At 39.8% G+C, this 20229-nt stretch overlaps 1 protein-coding gene across 1 annotated transcript; it reads right to left on the minus strand.

Annotated features, from left to right (window-relative positions):
- Window positions 1-8445: 8445 nt before the first annotated feature.
- LOC116890113 (uncharacterized protein CXorf49 homolog) lies at window positions 8446-10173 on the minus strand. Its single transcript, XM_032890855.1, has one exon. It carries the CDS (start codon window positions 10166-10168, stop codon window positions 8636-8638), a length of 1533 nt encoding a protein of 510 aa, XP_032746746.1. The 5' UTR covers window positions 10169-10173; the 3' UTR covers window positions 8446-8635.
- Between the last annotated feature and the right edge of the window lie 10056 nt (window positions 10174-20229).

Raw genomic sequence — 20229 nt, forward strand, 5'->3', positions numbered from 1 at the left:
AATAGAAGCCTGATATTGAGACATATGATTTGGATATCTGAAATAAGTAATGTGTGACATATCATATATATAGGAAAACAAGTAAAAATGCAGGGAGTGAGTGACTCATATTGTAAAAGTTCATCTTGTTAAAGCTCAAAGATAGGAAAGGAAGATTGATCATATTCCGTGAATGACACCAAGGACAAATTCTTCCAAGCACCATTGATAGTCAAGTCTCTAGTCCAGATGCTTAATGAAAGGCATTTGGTTATGCTTTAAATAAATCCTTTGGAATTTTAGTGGCTTGTCCATTCAGTAGAAACAGATACCTGCCATTGAGGGGGTGAGAACAAATGGCACACCACTACCCTTCAATCTCTGCTTCTGCACTTTCGTTACACATGAGTAAAACCAGACCAATCAATGAAATGTCATCCTAATTGATTTTAATTAGTTTTCCACAAAATAAACCACATGAAAGATCACTGGGAAAGAATACAATCAGGTGGAATTTGTAAGCGCAGTTGAATTTAGGGTTCCTAGGGTTTTTATAGCAAATAAAGATAGATTGTAACAGCTTTGATGAAAACATTTATATTTTCCTTTATTATACTTATTAAACTCTTTTTAAATAATCCGGAAGGTAGTAAGATGCTGCCTTTGAATGAGTAGAGGATAAGTAACTTTTTGGAGCATTAGAGATTGAATACAGAGCTTTGCACTCTGCAGGCAGAGTCCTTCTACCATTGAGCTATGTTCCTAATCATATTTTGTTTTATTTTAAATCATAGTTTAACAACAGAATTGCAAAAGTAAGTTTCTCTTGTATGTATGTCTTTTCATTTGGAAAAACGCTGTGCATGTGTGTGTGTGTGTGTGTGTGTGTGTGTGTGTGTGTGTGTTTTCATGCGTTTGCAGGTACACTTGTAAAGATGCACATGCTTGCCCATGGAAACTAATGGGTGAGACATCAGACAAGCTCAGCTACGGTTCCTTAGGTGTTATTCATGTTACTTTTCAAGAAAGAGTTTATCTCTGGCTTAGCGCTGCCCAGTGAACTCCAAGAATTCATCTATCTCCATGTTCCCAGTTCTGGGATTTGTAGTATGTACCACCAGGTTGGCTTTTAAAAAATATTTCATATTCATTGGTGTTTTGCCTGAATGTATTTCTGTGTGAGGGTGTTAGATCTTGGAGTTAGAGATAGTTATGAGCTGTTTAGTGGTTCTGGGATTTGAAGCTAGATCCTCTGGAAGACCAGTCATTTTCCCAACCACCGAGCCATCTCTTCAGCTCTACATGTTGGTTTTTGAGTGTGGGTTCTAGGTATCAACGTCAGATCTTCATTCTTGCAAAGGAAGTATTTTACTTGACCAAGCCATCTCTTTAGTCTCTCAAATAATGATTTCTTAAGATTCCCCAAAACTTGGACTTCTTCCTTAAAGGTTTTGTTTATTTATTTAAAAATTAAGTATACTAGTCTCTGCTCCTAGATCATTAACAAACATTACAGAGTCATCTCTACCATGTCTTATTGAAAGTGACATGTACGCAATGGTAAAAGTTATGGTCTATACTTGAGGACATGCAATTCAAAGTTATAGTCATTATAAAACTACTGAAAGATTATTTATTTATAGTTCCTATACAGGAATATGTTACAGAATCTTTTAAAGATGAAGACTTCAATTATTCCCCCCCCTCTCTCTCTCTCTCTCTCTCTCTCTATATATATATATATATATATATATATATATATATATATATATGGAGGCCTCAGCATACAATTATTGAACTATATTCAATTGATAAAATAAAGTCCATATATATGCCATCATCTTAGACAGTAAAAGTTGTCTAAAGTTGTGTGGTGAAAGACTAAGATTTTCTTAAGTGTAGTGAAAAAGTACTGGGATTGCTTAATGATGTCTGTGAAGCATAGGGGGCAAGCTATAGGCAGCATGCAGACTGTGTATCTGTAATCTCTTCCGTATTCCCTAAGACTCATTCTTTACTCAAGAGGAAGTGATTGCAGGAAACCTTAGATTTACAGTTGGCATAGATGAAAAGAAATGAGAATAAACTCCCTTCACCATGATGCTCTTGGGTGAGATAACTGATCATGTCCAAAGAAAAATCTGTGTTGTTTTGTGTATGACTCACTATTATTCCAGATACTTAGTAACTATCATAGACATTGAATATGCAAATGAATTCAGGTTGTATAATTTCTCTTTGTGGATCATCCAATAACAAGTTTCTACATTTTTCTGAACCCTCTTAAGAGAGGATGTAAAATCCAAACTTTGCCTTCTTAATCCCATGCAGGATGATTAGTTATAGGACTAGGACTTGACATCACTGTCTCCTGTTTTGTACAGAATAGATTTTGGAATGACTTTATCTTAAGTTCCTGATGAGTATTTCCTGTGTGACTCTCTGTATTGCATGTGGTTCTATGCCTTAATTTTCTCATCTACAGATTGAGGTTTAAAAACATCTATTTTTAGGATAAATATTGTGGGTTTAGTTCAAGACTGCTCTCAGGTTGTGACTTTTTCCACAGGGGATTGGATGACTTTTGACAATAGGACTCTTGTCTTTTGTATCTTCATAACTCCAGGTGCAGCAGGTACTTCTTGATTCCGTGACAGAAAAACTTTTACTGAAAGGACTCTGGTTAAATATTATGTCTAGTAAGTGTCAGTTGAGCATTATTAATACCAGGTCAGGAGTTGATAGGAACTGTTGAATTATCTGTTCAAAACATTACTTAAGATCTGATACTCTGGAAATGATCGGTGTGATTGTAAGTGTTGTCAACTTAACAAAAGTTAAAATCACCTGGAAAATGAGCCTCTGGACATGTTTGTAGGAGATCATCTTGATTACATCTATTGACATGGGAAGAGCTGTCTACTGTAAGTGGCACCATGCCCTAGGCAGGATATCTCAGAGTGTATAAGAATGGAAAAAATTGAGCTGAGCACTAGCATGCATTCATTAGCTGCTTTGTTTGTTTGTTTGTTTCTGGATAGGACATAATCTGACCAACTGCTTCACTCTCCTGGCTCCTTGACTTCTCTGTGAGTTGAACTGTGAGTTTAAATAAACTCCTTCATCTTGCTTTTGTCAAAGTATTTTATTATAGCAGCAGAAAAAGGACTAAGATAATTAATTGTGAATTATTGCTGTTTATTCTACATAGAAGAAGAAAGTCTTTACTTTGAATGAAAAATCTTAGTGAATGCGCTTGGTTGTTCTCATTTTGCCTAGTACTTTCTGCTCAGTCACTCATAGCAGTGGTATCAGCAAGTGGCTTGGAGGGAGGATCAGGGAAAAGACAAATTTATTTTCCTATTCCTGCCTCACTTTTCACAAATTCCGGACAAGAATGAGTTGAGAGCTGTAAGAAAAAGAAGTGTTTGGTCTGACACATACACACAGGGAACTACACATAAGTCTTGATAACCTCCCCATAGGATTCTGCTTCTTCTTGCACACACAATGCTGCACTGAGTATCTGACAATTCTTTGTGGCAGTGGAATATTAGATTTAAATTCCAGGTCCACAAATCTATTTATCAGAATAAGATTTAATTGGTGTGAGATGGTATTTTTATGAGACCCCTTTGGGTAATTCTGATAGCTGGTAAGATTTAGATCCACTGATTCAAAAAGGCAACTATAGCAGGTCAGCTAGGCTTTCTGTAACACTGTCTCCACCTCAGTTCCCATTTCCACCTTGTGTCTAGTTCATTCTCTTGTGACCTCTCTTCTTTGGTGCCCTCACAGAGTCCAAGTCCTCTGCAAACCTGACAGGCTCTATGTAGCATTATGGTGTCTTATACTCACGCTTTAGCATGTGTCTTTAACTTCCTGTACCAGAGTTCTGTTGAGTGAACTAACATCCCTCAAGAGCTAGTTTAATCTGCATCTCTCTATCTCTGGGTTTTGTGGTAACCACCCATCTGCCTCCAGAATTGGCTGATCCCTCTTTGTATTCTTATAATACAGGGAACATTTTGTTACTATTATAGCTACAGTGACATATTTTCTACTCTCAGTTTTGGCACAAACAGCCAAATAGTGGGATACGGTATTTTAAATAGAACAGAGAGTTTGAAATTATTTTTATGTGTAATCTCTAAAGTTTTCAAAAAAGATAAAAATAATACTTATTATATCAAGAAATATAGAAGTGAGTTTACGATATTAAAAAATTCTCCCAAAACCTTTTCAGGGCAAATTAAAACTTCCCATTCTATCTCCCTAGACTAATTCCATTTTTTGGAGACAACAATTGAGATTAAAACAACAATTCTGTAAATCAAAGGGGCCATTTCTATTTTCCTTGTCAGACACCTCAAGGTCTCTGTTTTACCCTTGATTGCTTCTGTTGGGTTCCTCTAGAGACAATCACAGTTTCTAGATGCACATTTAAACATTCACAAACTCTGAGAATTTCTGTATACACATTATACCTTGCTTTTATAACTAAGTGGTTTACCATGGAGATTTATTCCACAGACATAAACAAAGAGATTTCTCATTATTTTGGGAGGTAGTCTGCTTCATCAATATTAACTGGGCTAGCATTTACTTAGCTGATGGAAATTTAGTGGACTGCTATTTTTGCTACCATAAGTAGCTCCTCAGTGTATATTCATTATTGTAAGGACACAGGGTTAGCTAAGGCTGACTTATTAAAATAAGGATGCTGGTGTGTATATTTATATGTTTAGTGAACATTGTCAAGCTGCTCTTTCTAAAACACATCTCAATAATACTCCCAATACGAACATATCAAGTGCTACTAAGGTTTTTTAATGTTGCTATTTAAAAAAGAGTACCTGGAACTTGAAGAGGCCACCCCCTGTAGCCAGGCAGGAACTCCAGTGGAGTGATAGGGACACCAGCCCACCCACAAAACTTTCAACCCCAAATTTATCCTGTCTGCAAGAAATGTAGGGATGGAGAATGGAGCAGAGACTGAGGGAATGGCCAAGCAACAACCAGTCCTACTAGAGCCCATCCCATAGGCAAGCACCAATCCCTGACACTGTTAATGATACTCTGTTAGGCTTGCAGACAGAGTCTAGCCTGGTTATCCTCTGAGAGGATCCACCTAGCAGCTGACTCAGACAGATACAGAGACCACAGGCAAACATTGGATGGAGCTCAGGGACTCCTATGGAAGAGTTGGGGATTGAGGGTCCTAAAGGGGTTAGGAACTCCACAGAAATAACAGAAGCAACTAACCTGGGATGCTTGAGACTTTCAGAGACTGAACCACCAACCAAAGGGCATACACAGGTTGGAGGTAGGCTCTGCATGAATATGTAGCAGATGTGCAACTCAGTCTTTTTTTTTTTTTATTAACTTGAGTATTTCTTATGCAACTCAGTCTTTATGTGGGTCTCAAACAATTGGAATGGGGGCTACCCCCAAAACTGTTGCTTGTGTGTGGGGTATGTTCTTGTAGCTGGGCTTTCTTGTTCAGCCTGAGTGGGAGAGAATCTGCCTAGACCAGCAGAGACTTGATGTACCAGGGTAGAGGGATACCTAGAGAGAAAAAGGGGATGGAGGTATGGAGGAAGGGAGAGGATTGTGGGAGATTGGTGACCAGGAGTGGGGCAGTGATCAAGATGTAAAGTGAATAAATAAAAAATAAATGTATTTTAAAAAAGCAGTATCTCTTGATAGTTTTTATTTGCATATCTCATTATAACAAGACTGAACCTCTGTTCACGCCATTACGGCTAATTATGCTTCCTGTTAACTTTGTTTTCTTGATGTATTGAAAAAAACTAATGAAATTTGTATAATTTTTTTCTGTTACAGTCTCTGGGATCTATTACATTTAGAAAGATGTTTAGTATGTAAAATAAATTTCAGAAAATATTCCTCAGACTTTAAAAGTTATATTATCTGGTCGAAATTGCTGATTTTATTTTAATCATTGCCTCTGGTATTGGAAGTCTAGGGAGATGGAATGGGAAGCTCCTCATTGACCTGGGAAGGTTTTTTAATTGTTATATCAATATTTTCCTCCATATAGTAGAACTTTTTTCTGTGTTGAATATTCTATTTACTTTTGTATTTTCCTCAAGGGAAGTAGCCTTAAATACTTTCCAAATCTATCATATTCTTCTTGATATGTCTCTCAGCAGTGATTTTTTTCCATGCTGACAATAGAACCTAGGACATTATATATCCTAAACAACTTCTCCTCTACTGGGCAACATCTCTGGACTCCTTATGGTTTTGGTGTGTGTGTGTGTGTGTGTGTGTGTGTGTGTGTGTGTGTGTGTGTGTGTGTGTGTGTTTCTGGCACACTGTAAGAATTTTACTGTGACCTTTCATTTACATTCATTTTCTTTAGAAATCTCTCCTGAGGGTTAAGAGTTGATGACTCTTCCCTCTGTTCTATGAACACAGTGTTACTAACAAATGTCTCCTTTGCTCTGAGCATGTAGTATTGTTTGATGTTGTTTATACTGATCTACCATCACCCATTTCACAAGAAAGTTCTCCTTCAGCGACCTCCATTTAGGTGATTATTGTTTGTCCTTCTTTTTTTTTTTTCTTTTCTTTTTTCAGAGCTGGGGACCGAACCCAGGGCCTTGTGCTTGCTAGGCAAGCGCTCTACCACTGAGCTAAATCCCCAACCCCTGTTTGTCCTTCTTTAAGAAGTACATGTGGTATTGTGGCAACTTTACTTGATTTTTTTTTTTTTTTGAGATAGGGTCTCACTATATAACTCTGGCTGTCCTGGATCTCACTATGTAGGCTATGTTGGCCTTGAATTAATAGAATTCTTTCTGCTTCTGCCTCCCAAGTGCTGGGATTAAAGGCCTGTGCTACTATGCATGGCTTCCTTGATTATTTTTAAATAAAGTTTTTTCAGAGAGTAATGTTGTATTCATCAGAAGAGAGAGAGAGAGAGAGAGAGAGAGAGAGAGAAAGCATTTTATTATAAGAGTAGAAATATCCCTGGTTCACTGTAAGTGTAAGTTTTCATGACTCTTTGTCCTGTACATACACAGGGTTTCCGGCCTGGATTCTCTCAGTTCAAAGTGGGGCAGTTTCCTAACTGGGCATCCCCCTCCAAGGTACCTGATTGCTTCTTCCTTGTGATCTCACAGAAGTTCCAGAGATGTGCTCTTCACTAATTCTTGGACTATTCCAATAGTTAAAGGTGGGGGAGCTATTTCTACCTCCAGGGTATAAACTCATCAAAGTTGTGCTCTACTGTGTTTACATTTTAAACCATAGCAGTCCTTTATGTTTTCCTGAAATTTGACTTTAAACTTTAGGCAATTCTTCCTCACACACAAAGACTCATTTTTGTTATTATCCTCATTTTACGGAAGAAGAATGAAAGCCCAAGGAAATGAAACTGAGTCATCCAAGGGCGCTTCATTAGAAAGCACTGAAACAGATTTAAAGATGAGTTCATAACTGTAGCACAGGGCTCTGTCCGCGATGCCAAATAGCTTACAGTTATTTTTACACTATGAATTGCAGTTTGTTCTCTGATATTGGTGTGAATCTCTCCTCTCCGTGAGATGATACATCTTTGAAGCAAATAAAACACCCTTTCTATTTCTAGATTCCGAAGAGTGCTGTATGCTTGACCAATCCAGCCTAAGTGTCTGGGGTGAAATAGGTGAAGGGAATGAAAGGGATAGAGTCACAGGTAAAAACTTGTGGGGAAAGTGACTCTCAAGTCCTTTCTCTGTTTTGCTTCTGTTTGCAAACAACTGTATGGTCTGCTTTTAGCTTGGGGCTGTGGCCGTGCATTTGTTTTCTGCTTGTCGTACCTGGAGAGTTTATCACATAGAGATCTTTTACATTTAGATTTTGTTGGGCCAGATATTCAACAGAGCCCACTGACTTCTTTCTGAAGTTCTGACTGTGCCACTGTAGTGTTAGCCAGGCACCAAGAATTTATCTGTCGAACCTTGGAATGCTTCGACACTACTACAAGGTTGCTCCTTGATATTTGAACAAAGACTTGTGGGACAATCCAGACCTCGTACCAGAGAAGCATGGATAAGAAGAATAAAGATGTCAGCTGACTGAATTCTTTGCTTAAAATATTAAAATGGCACACAAACACCTATATTTATATTTGTATTTTCCTGTCAGTAGTGCTAGCCCTGTAAAACGAGAGCAATTCCCTCTAAGCCATTTAAAATCAGAGAATGTACTTTATGTTTATCTGGAGAACCACCGTTGTTTTCTTGATGTGGGCTCCTTCTCAAAGAAATAAAACAAAACAAACAACAGGCAAACAAATCAAACCTCGAAGCCCAAATAAAAACTAATAGATCGAAAAACAGCCTTGTAAAGAAACTACCCTCAGCCTCTTTAACACATTATGGTTCATCATGTTCCATGCCAGGCAGTGTTGGTACAGTGACCAGTTAGTTTCAAGAAGGCAGAAGCAAGCCAGCATTCTTTAGAGTTACCTTTATTGACTTTATATCACAGACTTTTATTTTCCTTCATGAGAAGTATTTGAATTCGAAACTACTGTTAACTTGGAAAGGGGTAGGGGCAGAAAAAGCAGCAGCAAAGAGGAGAGAAGAATCTGGAAGAGGAATCAGAAACAACGCCAGCTGCTTGTCTTGAGGACGTGTTAGGTTTAAGTTGAATGGGTTTGGAACTTCTCACCGACAGCCTGCAGGGCTGACAGTTGTTTCCTGAGGTCCTCTATTTCCTTCTGTAACTCTGGACAACGGGGACAGCCTTGTGTTCCATGTAGTTGCAGGATCTCTGAATCTGGGGCTGGAGGACCCACAGGTTCTTCCTGGTCACCAGAGGGTGTAGATTTCTTGGACAAGATACCTCTCTGGCTCAGGCCTGAGGACTGAGAGTTTCCTGGATCCTGGAGGCTTCGAGTGTTTATATCCCCGCTGCTGAATTCCTGGTGCACACTCTGGCAAGGCGGCTCTGCCCTGCATGTTGGAAACTGAACCTGTGAGCCAGGGTCTCTGGTTGAGTCAGAGTCTTCTTTTGCTATGAGCTGTAACTCCTTTGTCCTCTTTGCTCCAGATCTCTTACCAGTGTAGAAGTTCTTGCACTGTTTAGGTCTTAAGGGCAGCAGTGAACATTTATTGGACCTCCCAGGCAGGCCAACACCAGAGATTGGGGGGAACGTGGCTGGTTCTGCAGGAGCTGACTTCAGTCTCTGACCCCATTGATGGAAGGCTTTCCCCAGGGTAACTGCTGAGGCGTCCCACAGGGGTTTTTTCTTCTGGGTCATCTTCTTTCTAGGACCGGCCTTGGGCAGGGCACCTACCCCGGCAGCAGCCTCTGCGTAGTTGGATTTGCTTCCTCCCTTACCCCATAAGATGCCTTGCTTTTTCTTAGAGGAAAAGGGTTCCAGCTCTTTCGAGGTCTGCCTTTCCATGCCAGAGGTGAGGCCACGGGTAGTAGTCAGCAGGGAGGAGGGCATCCGAATGAAACTCTCCCTGGTCTGGACATTGGAGTGTCTAGCTAGGTCTCCAGTCTCTGCTGGGCCACTGTTCTTAGCCTGGTTCCCATGGTTTCCATCTTTAAGGCAAATGGTCACTCTCATCATCTGGACTTCATTTAATTCCTCTGATAATTCAGGTTCGGAAGGAGGGTGGTGGACATTCTCGCTGATCAGCATTCTACTAGTGGTACTCTTCCTTGGGGACACCCAAGCTCTGCTTTGCTCCAGTCCCTTGGGCAAGAAAGTGGCAGCAGAGGCTGCCTTTGCCTCCTCAGAGCCCGAAGCCTGTGGAGCTCTTCTGTTGGAGCCTGTCTCTGTTTCAGCACAGAAGCTCTCTGAGGATGGTTGTTCTTTGGCTCCTGGTGTCTCTGGGTTGGCCACCTGCTGTTCAGTCTCTACACTGGGTTGGGAGAGAAAGTCCAAACCATCCATCTTTTCATCCTCTGGGGAACCTAGCCCCTCTTCCTCGGACACCAGGGAATCAGGCCAGCACCCTCCGGTCCAAAGCACCACCGATGGGGCCTCAGATGTGTCCTGCTGAGACACCAATGGGAGGTTGCTGCCTTTGGGACTTGGGAGTCTGATTTCACACTCGTTGCTCTCGGCAGGCCCTGAGATAAGGCTCAAATTCTTGTTGGGATCTGTACTCTCCTCATTAAAATCATCTCCTGGAACAGACTGCTCCTCGGGAGAGCCCATGTTGCCAGTCCCGGAAGCGGAAGTAAAATTCCAGGAAGACCGTTGCTCTGCTCACGTAAGGTGCAAGTCTCAAGATGCAGGAAAAACCTTAGGGTTCGCACTTGCTGGCCTATCACCAGGATTTTTCTCTGATGACTCTTGTTTTCTCTTAAAGTCACACACACACACACACACACACACACACACACACACACTCACACACACTCATGTGCCACCGAACTTTAGTAGCATAGTTTTATCAAATTCGTATAAACAGGCTTTATGGCTTTCCCCCCCTCTTATAATTAATGTGATGATTAATTATAATTAATGCGTGTGTGTGCGCACGTGTGGGCTTGTGTGTGCGCGCATGTGTGTGTGTTTGCCAAACTATTTCAGAGGGATTATGTGGAGTAGAATTCTCATGTACAGAGAAAAACATTTACAAACATTTAATCTAAAAAAAATTTGGCATAGCGTTGTCCTCAAGCTTGCTTTATGCTGTGAACACGATCTTGCATTCCAGATTGTTAACTCTCTGTTGCTAGTAGGATTCTAGGTCTGTGCTACTGTGTCACATATATGAGGTTTGCTGAAGATGGATCCAGGACTGTGCATGTTCAGCAAGCACGTTACCAAATGGGCTTAAAGTCATTTTACACAGCTTATGGGCAGGCCATTCACCAACTAGCATCTTCTTACCTCATGGTTAGCGAACTGCCCTAGGTCACTTTTTCTCAGCCACACTCAGGCCAAGCTGATCCTCGTGAAGACTTTTGGACTCGTCCTTTGTTGTCTACCCATGTCCTTTCAGAGATGTATGCAGCTTGGGCTTTTCTTCTTTTCTTTTCTTATATTTTAGAATTTGAATCAAATGACACTTCTTTGAAACTCCTTCCTCATCATTCTGACTAGTAGCCACATCTCTTCCAGTTGATGGTCCTTATTTATCCCCAAAGTGTTTTGTTTTTCTTTATAGAAAATTTCACTCCCACTTCTCTCTTATATTTAGTTTTCTTAATTCAGCACTGGAATGTGGACTTGGTTAGGCCAAGAACTTCATCTGTCTCAGTCACTGACTAGTTTCTCTACTTAGAGTTGTGCAATTGTCTTACAGCTGAAGCCAAACATTATCATTCGACTGAATGGAATCTAGAAGACAGATTACCATTTTTATTGGAAATAAGTTTGGCTAGTTCTAAAGCAATCTCCAAGATCAACATGTCTTTTGGATGCACTAAGTCATAAAGTTTTGAAAATGAAATCTAGAATGCAGAAAAAATTTGGCTTCAATCAATAGTTGTCCCTTGGGCCTTGGGTCATAGTGTTTTTTGTTTTTTGTTTTTTTTTTTCTGTTTGGTTTGCTTTTTGCTTTTTTAAAAAATAATTTTATTTGTCTTGGATATTTTATGTATTTACATTTCAAATGTTATCCCCTTTCCTCCCTCTCCTGTATCCCCTCCCCCCTTCCCCCTGCTTCTATGAGAATGCTCCCACTCCCACACACCCACCTCAATGCCATGGCATTCCCCTACATTGGGGAAATGAGCCCACACAGGACCAAGGGATTTACTTCCTATTGATGCCAGTTAATTCTGTCCTCTACTACATATGCAGCTGGAGTCATGGGTCCCTCTATGTATACTCATTCGCTGGTGGTTTAGTCCCTGGGATCTCTGGTGGGGTTTGGTTGACTGACATTGTTGTTCTTCCTATGGTGTTGCAAATCCCTTCTGCTCCTTCAGTTTTTTCTTTAACTACTCCATTGGGATCCCCTTGTTCAGTCCAATGGTTAGCTGCAACCATCCTGATCTGTGTCAGTAGGTCTCTTGGCAGAGCCTCTCAGGAGACACCCATATCCGGCTCCTGTCAGCAAGAACTTCTTGGCAACAGCAATAGTGTGTTTTTTGCTCTTTTTTAAAAAATATTCTTTTGTGAGCCTAGCCATGGACTGAACACCGAGAAAAAAATGAAAGAAATGTTTGAAATAGAGCTCACCTTATAATAGTAAATAGCTCAGTTTTGAAAACTAACAAATCTACCAATGTACAAGCGTTCTTCCACCAACACACAAAAGGACTTGAGTAGGATGGGTGAAGTAAAGTGCAAACAAGAGTAGTAACAAAAATGACTGGATTAGTTTAAATGTTAAGAATGAACTCATTTTTATCTCCCAGCCTGAATACATAGGGATACGCTACTATTTTATTTATATACCTTCTTAGTTTTTACTTTCTATTACTTTAAAAATTAAAATGAAAAAGAATAACACACTGTCCTAAATGATCTAAATAAATATTCAATTCTTATGATGACAAGATGTGTTTGCAAACATTTTCCTCATCTTTAAGAACAGGAAACTTAGACTCACACGGTAACTTGCCCAAGACTATAGTCATCAAGTAGAAAAACACTCCACCAAAGTCTGTGTTTGAAATCATCACACTTGTTAGGTAACATTTGGATATATGATAATACTTTGGACATATTTAATCAATTTCAAGATTGTTTCAAAGCTAAATTAGACTAGTAAAGTAACTTGAGCTAGGAACACAATGTGAATAAATTCTATCCATTAAAAAAAAATTAAAATGAATTTGTTAGGTTAAGCCTGTGAAATAGAAACATCTGGAACCTTCTTAGTCAACATCTAGTTATAGCCAAAGTAACCAAATTTCTATGTCTACAGAATTAGGCTTGCTCATGTCAGGGAAGAACATCAATAGTTTTAATATGTACCCTTCTGCTGAAATACATATCCATGAATAGTCTCACAGCTTCTTAATCAGAGCGTGTCTTTTTATCTCCTCCTTCCTCTACACTTCATTAAATTTTTTTTCTTTAACTCTCCAAAATTGAGAGTCTAAGATACGCCACATATGTCTCAAGATCCTCATTCATTTTATACATATTTAGGAACCATTTAATACATATCTGGAGAATTGCACAATCTTGATTAAAATGTACACACTTGTATGGAGTTGAGGCATATTACTCTGAGAAACAAACATGAAATATTGTTATTATTTTAGTGCTTTCCAGCATTATGTTATTCTGGCATTTCCAAGAACCACAGCTTTTACAAAGGGAGTCTGATCTCAGCAATACTTATGATGATATCATGCTAGACAAAGCCTAAGATGATGTAGGTGATGCTCTTTTTTTTGGTTAGGTTTTGTCAAGACAAGTCTAGAGACTCATGGGAAGACAGAATCTTAATTGAGGAATCGATTCCATCAGATTGCTCCATGTTTATGTCTATGGGATAATTTTCTTGACTTCTGTCTGACAGAGGAGGGCCTTGTCTACTGTGGGCAGTGCCACTCATGGACAGGTGAGCCTGGATTAGGTAAGGTAGTCAAGCAAACCAGTAGATGCGAGCTAGTAAGCAGCATTCTGTTATGATCTCTTCCTGAGTTCCTGCCTCTAGTTTCCTGTTTTGTGCTCCTGCCCTGGCTTCTCTCAGTAATGAACTGTAGCCTATAAGCCAAATAAACCATTTCCTCTGCAGTTGTTTTTGCTAATGGCATTTATCATGGCAATAGAAAAGCCAGCTAGGGTATACTCTTATCTTCAGAGTTCCAAGTGGGGGAACTTTACTCATTGAGAGGAATTGCTAATGCCATGGGAGAGTTATTATTATCCCTCAGATGGATTTGGTATTGTTATTTACATTTTTTATACAAGGAAATTTCAGTTCAAAGAAGTCAGTTGCATGGATAAAATCACTAATAAGTTATTATGTAGAAGAGAATGGAAATTAAGCAGTAAGGGGGTTATACTATGAGAAGATTTAAATATAGTTTTGAATAGAGAAATAGTATTATTTGGTAGATAAATACAATAATGCAATTGTTAGACTAACCATAAACTGAAACATTTATCTAAGAAATGAGGGCCCCAGATGGACTGGTGTTATACTTTAAAAATTCAGGAGACACAAGATTGCATGGTCTATATTGAATATTTTTTTCATAACCTTCATACAGGTGGTACATTTACTGGGATGGTTCTGAATAACTTAGCAAGTGGGTGCTGGTGATGGAACAAGGAATTTTTCATCAGTGGCTGTTAGATTCAGGTGTTGAAATATGCAACAATATCTACATGTTTCATGAAGGAGTCCCGAGTGACAGGATTGGGAATTCAAACCTACCATGGCTTCCTTATAGAAGCCAGGGCCTCTTCATGGACAGGGATAATAATCTTGTCATCACATCTCCTGTTTGGAAACTGGAGCAAATGTGGTGCCTGTCCTTATCTAACACCTCAGTCCTGGTGCACTCTCACATTCTTCTTTAAATGATGTTTTTTGTTGAGTTTCTTACAGCAGAGCATACCTCGTATGTGACTTGTGTGCCAGAGTGATTGTAGTGGTGCAACATCAAACTGAAAATGAATAAGTGCTTCTGTTTAGCTACATGTGTGATCACGGATTTCATTATAAACTATGTTTAGATGTAGTTTATATGTAGCTGCATACAATATGATGCTTACCTAGAAGCTAGATCAGTGCCTGACTCACAAGTCACCTATAATGCCACAATCAGATGGCATAATGATATTGGTGTCCAATAGTCAGGATGTAGCATGTATACTAGAAATTACTCTAGGTAATTTAAGAAAGCAAAAAATTCTTAAAAGGTATCATGCAGCTTGAAGGAACAATTATCTCTCTGTATAGAGAATACATCACACACACACAGACACACACAGACACACACAGACACACACAGACACACACACACACAGAAAGAGAGAGAGAGAGAGAGAGAGAGAGAGAGAGAGAGAGAGAGGCAGAATGACCCAGAGACAGACAGACAGAATGAGAGACAGAGACACAGATAAAGACAGAAATAGAGCTTATAAAATAGTAGGTTTACTTAGGGCTTTTCAAACATTCTTAGGGTTCTCAGGGTTATTTATCTCTCTCCCATCTTCCCTCTATCCTCCCTTACAATTTTCCATAACTTAACCTGAACTCACTTGTTTTTTCCTTTCCCTTTTGTAGCCTGTAGACATGAAATTGGGAGCAGATGCTGTGATGAGGCCACCAGGAAAAAGTTGGAGGGAAGGTTGTATGGAGGGAGGGTTGTGTGCAGGGAGTGCAAGATCAAAGTACGTTGCTTATTTGTGTGAAACTCAATATATAAAAACATTTTAAAAATGATCGCATGTAGTTTATAAAATCTCTGATACCATCAGAAAATATGGAGTAGAACCTATGTAGTCAGAGAAAAGAATGCTATTGAGTCTGCTGCCCTTAGTGAATACAGACACCTTGACTTTCAGAATTGATACTGTGATCAGCAAAGGCACCAGCTCTCCACCTCCCCCACTTGGAACTCTGCTTGATATTCCACATCTTTGCCAATAGTGCGACAGCGCAGTTAGCATGGCAGCTTCTGCCACTATTCTCTTACAAATACACTGCCATCCGCATGTGATTACGTAACTGACTTTGCTTTGAGTTTCATTTGCAAGGAGCAAAGAAACATGTTTATAGGTTCTCTTTGGGATGGAGAGGCTCAATTATTGAAAATTTCCATACCGATTGAGCCAGTTAGAGCTTTTCTTCATGGAGTGTAGACTGGAATGATAGCAGCTTATAAATTTAAAGAAGGAGGGGCCTGGGAAAGATAATCAACTAGGGGAAAAATGCTTAGCTGGTATGAACTGGACCTAGTCAGGCTTGAGGAACCATATTCTTTACTTTCAGTGGTCAGGGATGGTTGCTTTACTAGTTGATATAAGAGCTCACAACTACTAAGTAAGTAGGGGATTGGAGTGGTGGTACCACTTGCATGGGAGGGAGTGGAAATTTTCTGTAGAAGTTGTAAAGGCATTGATAGTCTAAAGACAGTTTTTAAGGGAGAAAGAAGCAAAAGCTAAGGTCATGATTATAGTAAACCAACTGAAGTTGGTTTAAATTAATCAAATGATTCTGATGATGTTTCTCGATGTTTAACTTGATTCTTGTGGTTGTTTTTGAACTAACCGATGGCTTTTGGAGTGAAATTGAATCTCAAAAGAATGTGTGAATAGGCGTGGAACTGCATGAGGCTGATGGAAATAGATTTAAGAATCACTTCAGAAGCACATCGGCCGCTCTCCTGGAGTTTGCTTTGATAGCCTCATCAAAACTACACACTGACCAACAAATAGCGAAGTAAGAGAATGCTCGAGTTCTTCGTTAATAGCCATCAACTTGTTGACTCAAAGTGCAGTTTTCCTCAGTGACAGGGCATATTCTTTCTTGAGGGTAATAGAAGTGAGATGACCTTGAGTAAATTTGTAAGATAGAGGCATGGGTTCCATGCAGAGTACACATTAGTCTTTTCATATTACCTGTGGTTCTGCAGGATGAAATTTAGACTGATAGAGGTTACTTATAGTTTGACTCTAGAATGTCCCCCAAAGGTTCATTCATTAAAGGCTTGTTCTCCACTATAGTGCTATTGGGAGGTGGTTAAACTTTAAGAGGTAGGATTTAGTGGCATGTCTCGGATCATTGTGCATGCACTTAAGCAAGAGATTATGGGAAATTGGTGCAGTTCTTTACCCATTTTGTGGGGAACAGTTTTGCTTAACCATGTACTACAATCATGATATGCCACCATAGGCTTGAATCAATAGACTTACAGCTTTCAAAACTATGGACCAGAATAAGCATTGTCTTTTTGTATATTCACTCACTTTTTTTTTTGGTCACAGTGTCAGAAAGTTAAGTTGAGCATGGCCCATTAATTACATCCTATTACTTACTGAAATGGATTTTATAGATGAGCATTCACATAACAAAAACAGGGTGAGAGTCTTTAGCTTTTCTCAAAATGACAAATCAAATAGCAATCAAATAGGTACACATGTGAGTTGAAAAGCAGAATGGACATATTAAGATGAGATTGTTCGTGGCAATGCTATTTAACCTTGTCAGTGAACATATCTGTGAAAAGCTGATGGTCAAGCAGAGGTCTAGGAAGTGATCAGGAGGTTACCAGATGGAAAAGCAGGAAGAATTTCAAACAAAGGGAACTGCATGTGCAAAGGATGAATGGCTAGGCAGCATGGAGAGGATAAAGAAGCAATGATGTTCATGTGGTCAGAATTTACATATGTGTATGTATAAGATGATTGGGAGAAATGTGACTGCCCAGAGTAGGATGGCTGGGGATGTATGCCGAGGCATGGTCACCAAATTCCTTGTATTTAAGTATGATGGTCAGGCATTTAAATATGCTACATAGTTGGATATCTTAATATTTTCTTCTTATTATTTACAGTTTTTGCTATGCTGTACAGTCACAGGAATGTATCTATGGTTGAGTTTCTGGGGCTTATATGAGCTCTCACTGGTATATGGTCCAAAATGATGCTGACTACAGAGAGGTCTTCGGTATCTGTTCTATGTCATGCACTTTGGCTTATAAAGGCAGAGAGGCAGCGGCAGCGGCAGAGGCAGAGGCAGAGGCAGAGGCAGAGGCAGAGGCAGAGGCAGAGGCAGAGGCAGAGGCAGAGGCAGTGTTTGAAGGCTTCAGAGAAGCCACATTTCACTGCCATAATCTTCTGAGTACTGTCATAGTCTATGATCATAGGTCATTATGCTGTGACACATTCATGGATTCACTGTCTTCAGTTTCTGTTTCCTGCTTGTGACTAGTTTAGGAGTAGAAACTCAACAGGGCTTCTTTATACATCCTCTTACATGTCTGACTATCATCCTGAAACTTGATTGTATTCTTTACAAAGTTGAGAATCTTAACATCTAGTAAGACAGTACTTATACCTCTTCTCTGGGCTCTGAGGAAATTTCACACCAGAATGTCAGTGCTGGAGTGAAATGTGACTCTGTGTTGTGTAGCTGCAACTCTATAGGTACATGCGAACGTCTGGAGAGTGGCTCTGTCTTTGGGCATGTGTCAGTACTAGATAGACACCAGTAGTAAATGTAAAAGTCATGTTGTAAGAGATCAGGCCTGGCCATAGGACTGTGAGCTTTAGAAAGTTTTTCTTACTCCAATCAATTAAGAAACGATTTAAACATTTATTGTTTAATAAAAATTGAACATCATCAATATCATCGTCATTATCATTATTTATGGTGTGTGTGTGTGTGTGTGTGTGTGTGTGTGTGTGAGAGAGAGAGAGAGAGAGAGAGAGAGAGAGAGAGATGACTACATGCATCTATGTGCCATGCTGGGTCTATGGAGTGTAGAAGACAACTTTTAGGAGTGGTTCTCCCCATCATGGGATAACAGGATGGGACTCATGTCCTCTAGCTTTCAAGGCAGATAATTTAACCTTTTGAAGGAATTTGTTGACTTTAATGAATTAATTTAACTCCAACATAGCTCAAGAAGATTTGCAACAATACAAAGTCCTTTTGTTTTTCTAAATGAAAAACCCACATGACTTTGGCCTTTGGTGAACTAGTTATTTTGTTTAAAGCTGCTTAGACTAAAATCCGAGGAATTCCTTATAATATTGCTTAAGCAAAGAAGAATATTTATTTAAGGGCTAAGAATCAACGTGACAAATTGATTGATTCACCACCAAACTCACAAAATGTTCTTTATCTATCAGATTATAGACTTTATGACAAGGTCTAGAGATAAGATGAACCAAGCCCAGGGAAATTTTCAAACCTCTCAGGTTGAGAGGATAGAGAGTTACTGTTCAAGGAACCATACACAAAAAGGTAAAGGTTGAGTTGTACACTTACCAGCCACAAACAAGGGATGGATGCAACAGAAGCCCAGAGACAGTGAAGTTGATTTGAGCATTGCAAGATGTGACATAAAAGGAATCAACCAGATGAGGAAGGGTGGGAAGAGAGCTCTGAGGGAACAGCTTGTTTTCAAGGAGTGGGGCAACCTCTAAAGTCAAAGAAGGATCCTATGACAGGAAAAGAGGGGGGAGATGGGAAGTGGGGAGCTAAGGACAAGACTTTGTGGGGATTTGCAGGCAGCATTGAGGGTGTGTGTCTTTATTCTGGGAAGATTAGTGATTATGGAGGGTTTCGGGCAAGCAGTACTCACTTTGCTAGCTGAGGGGATGTGCTGGGCTAGAGCAAGGGGTAAGATAGACTCATTAGAAGTGTGTTACTTATGGTGTAAGTAGAACTGCTCTGCAAACGGAATGAGAGACCATGATTCAGAGTAAGAGCTCTGTCTTAGAGATTATGTTTCACATAAATGTGGGAACTGGTGCAAAAGCTCAGGAAAACTATGGCCGCTGCATTTAGTTGCGTCTGTGCATCAGAATGGCTGGAAATGCATTCAGACTGAAGAGGAATTGGGGCATGTGCCCATCTAGTATACTGGTTCTCAAACTTTGCAATATTTTGGACCCTTTTAATATAGTTCCTTACCCTGTGGTGACCCCCAAACATAGTTATTTTTGTTGCTACTTTATAACTGTAGGTACTGATATAATTCTTAATGTAAAGAGTTTTAGAGATAGATGTTTGACAATGGGTTGAGAACTGGGATACAATGGGGGTGATGCTGGTCTAGTGTCACCTCTACTGAACACATGACATGGAGGAGAAGTTGGCACTTAAGCAATGGCACCACACCCAGCTCAGAATCTACAGATGATGAAGCAAGAGGTCTGGAAGAACTGTCGAATCTGCAAGTCTGTCTCTCTACACTCATCGAGAGCCTAGGAACTATTTCCAAGAACAGGGTCTTCACTTACCTCCATATGAATCTTGGAACCCAACAGCTACTAATTTCCTTCCATTCTTCCAGGCTCTTTTACTTTCTCTGTAGCCAGCACTAACTCAGACCAGGACAGAGAAGAACATGCAAGGAGACACTGCTCATCACGGTTGGGCTGGTGCAGTACAGAGCAACTGTAGAGGTTGTCACCTTACTCAGGGACTGAGATGATGATGGTTTGGATTATTAAGTCCTGGGGAGTGAATTAGTGACTTCAAAGAGTTCCTTCCAGTTATTTTGTAGACAGTCCTTCAGTTTGGCGCGTGTTGCCTTTTCATCATTCAAGTGATGCATGCTGTATTTACGTAGACTGGCAAAGAACTGGATCTTGTCCCATGTGGTCATTTTCTGAATGCTCTT

The sequence above is a fragment of the Rattus rattus genome, chromosome 1 (assembly GCF_011064425.1).
Source record: "Rattus rattus isolate New Zealand chromosome 1, Rrattus_CSIRO_v1, whole genome shotgun sequence".
In the NCBI taxonomy this organism is placed as follows: Eukaryota; Metazoa; Chordata; class Mammalia; order Rodentia; family Muridae; genus Rattus; species Rattus rattus.

What these genes read in the sequence shown, in the direction of transcription:
- LOC116890113 (XM_032890855.1), bottom strand. Translation starts at nt 10,168, where the DNA reads ATGGGCTCTCCCGAGGAGCAGTCTGTTCCAGGAGATGATTTTAATGAG.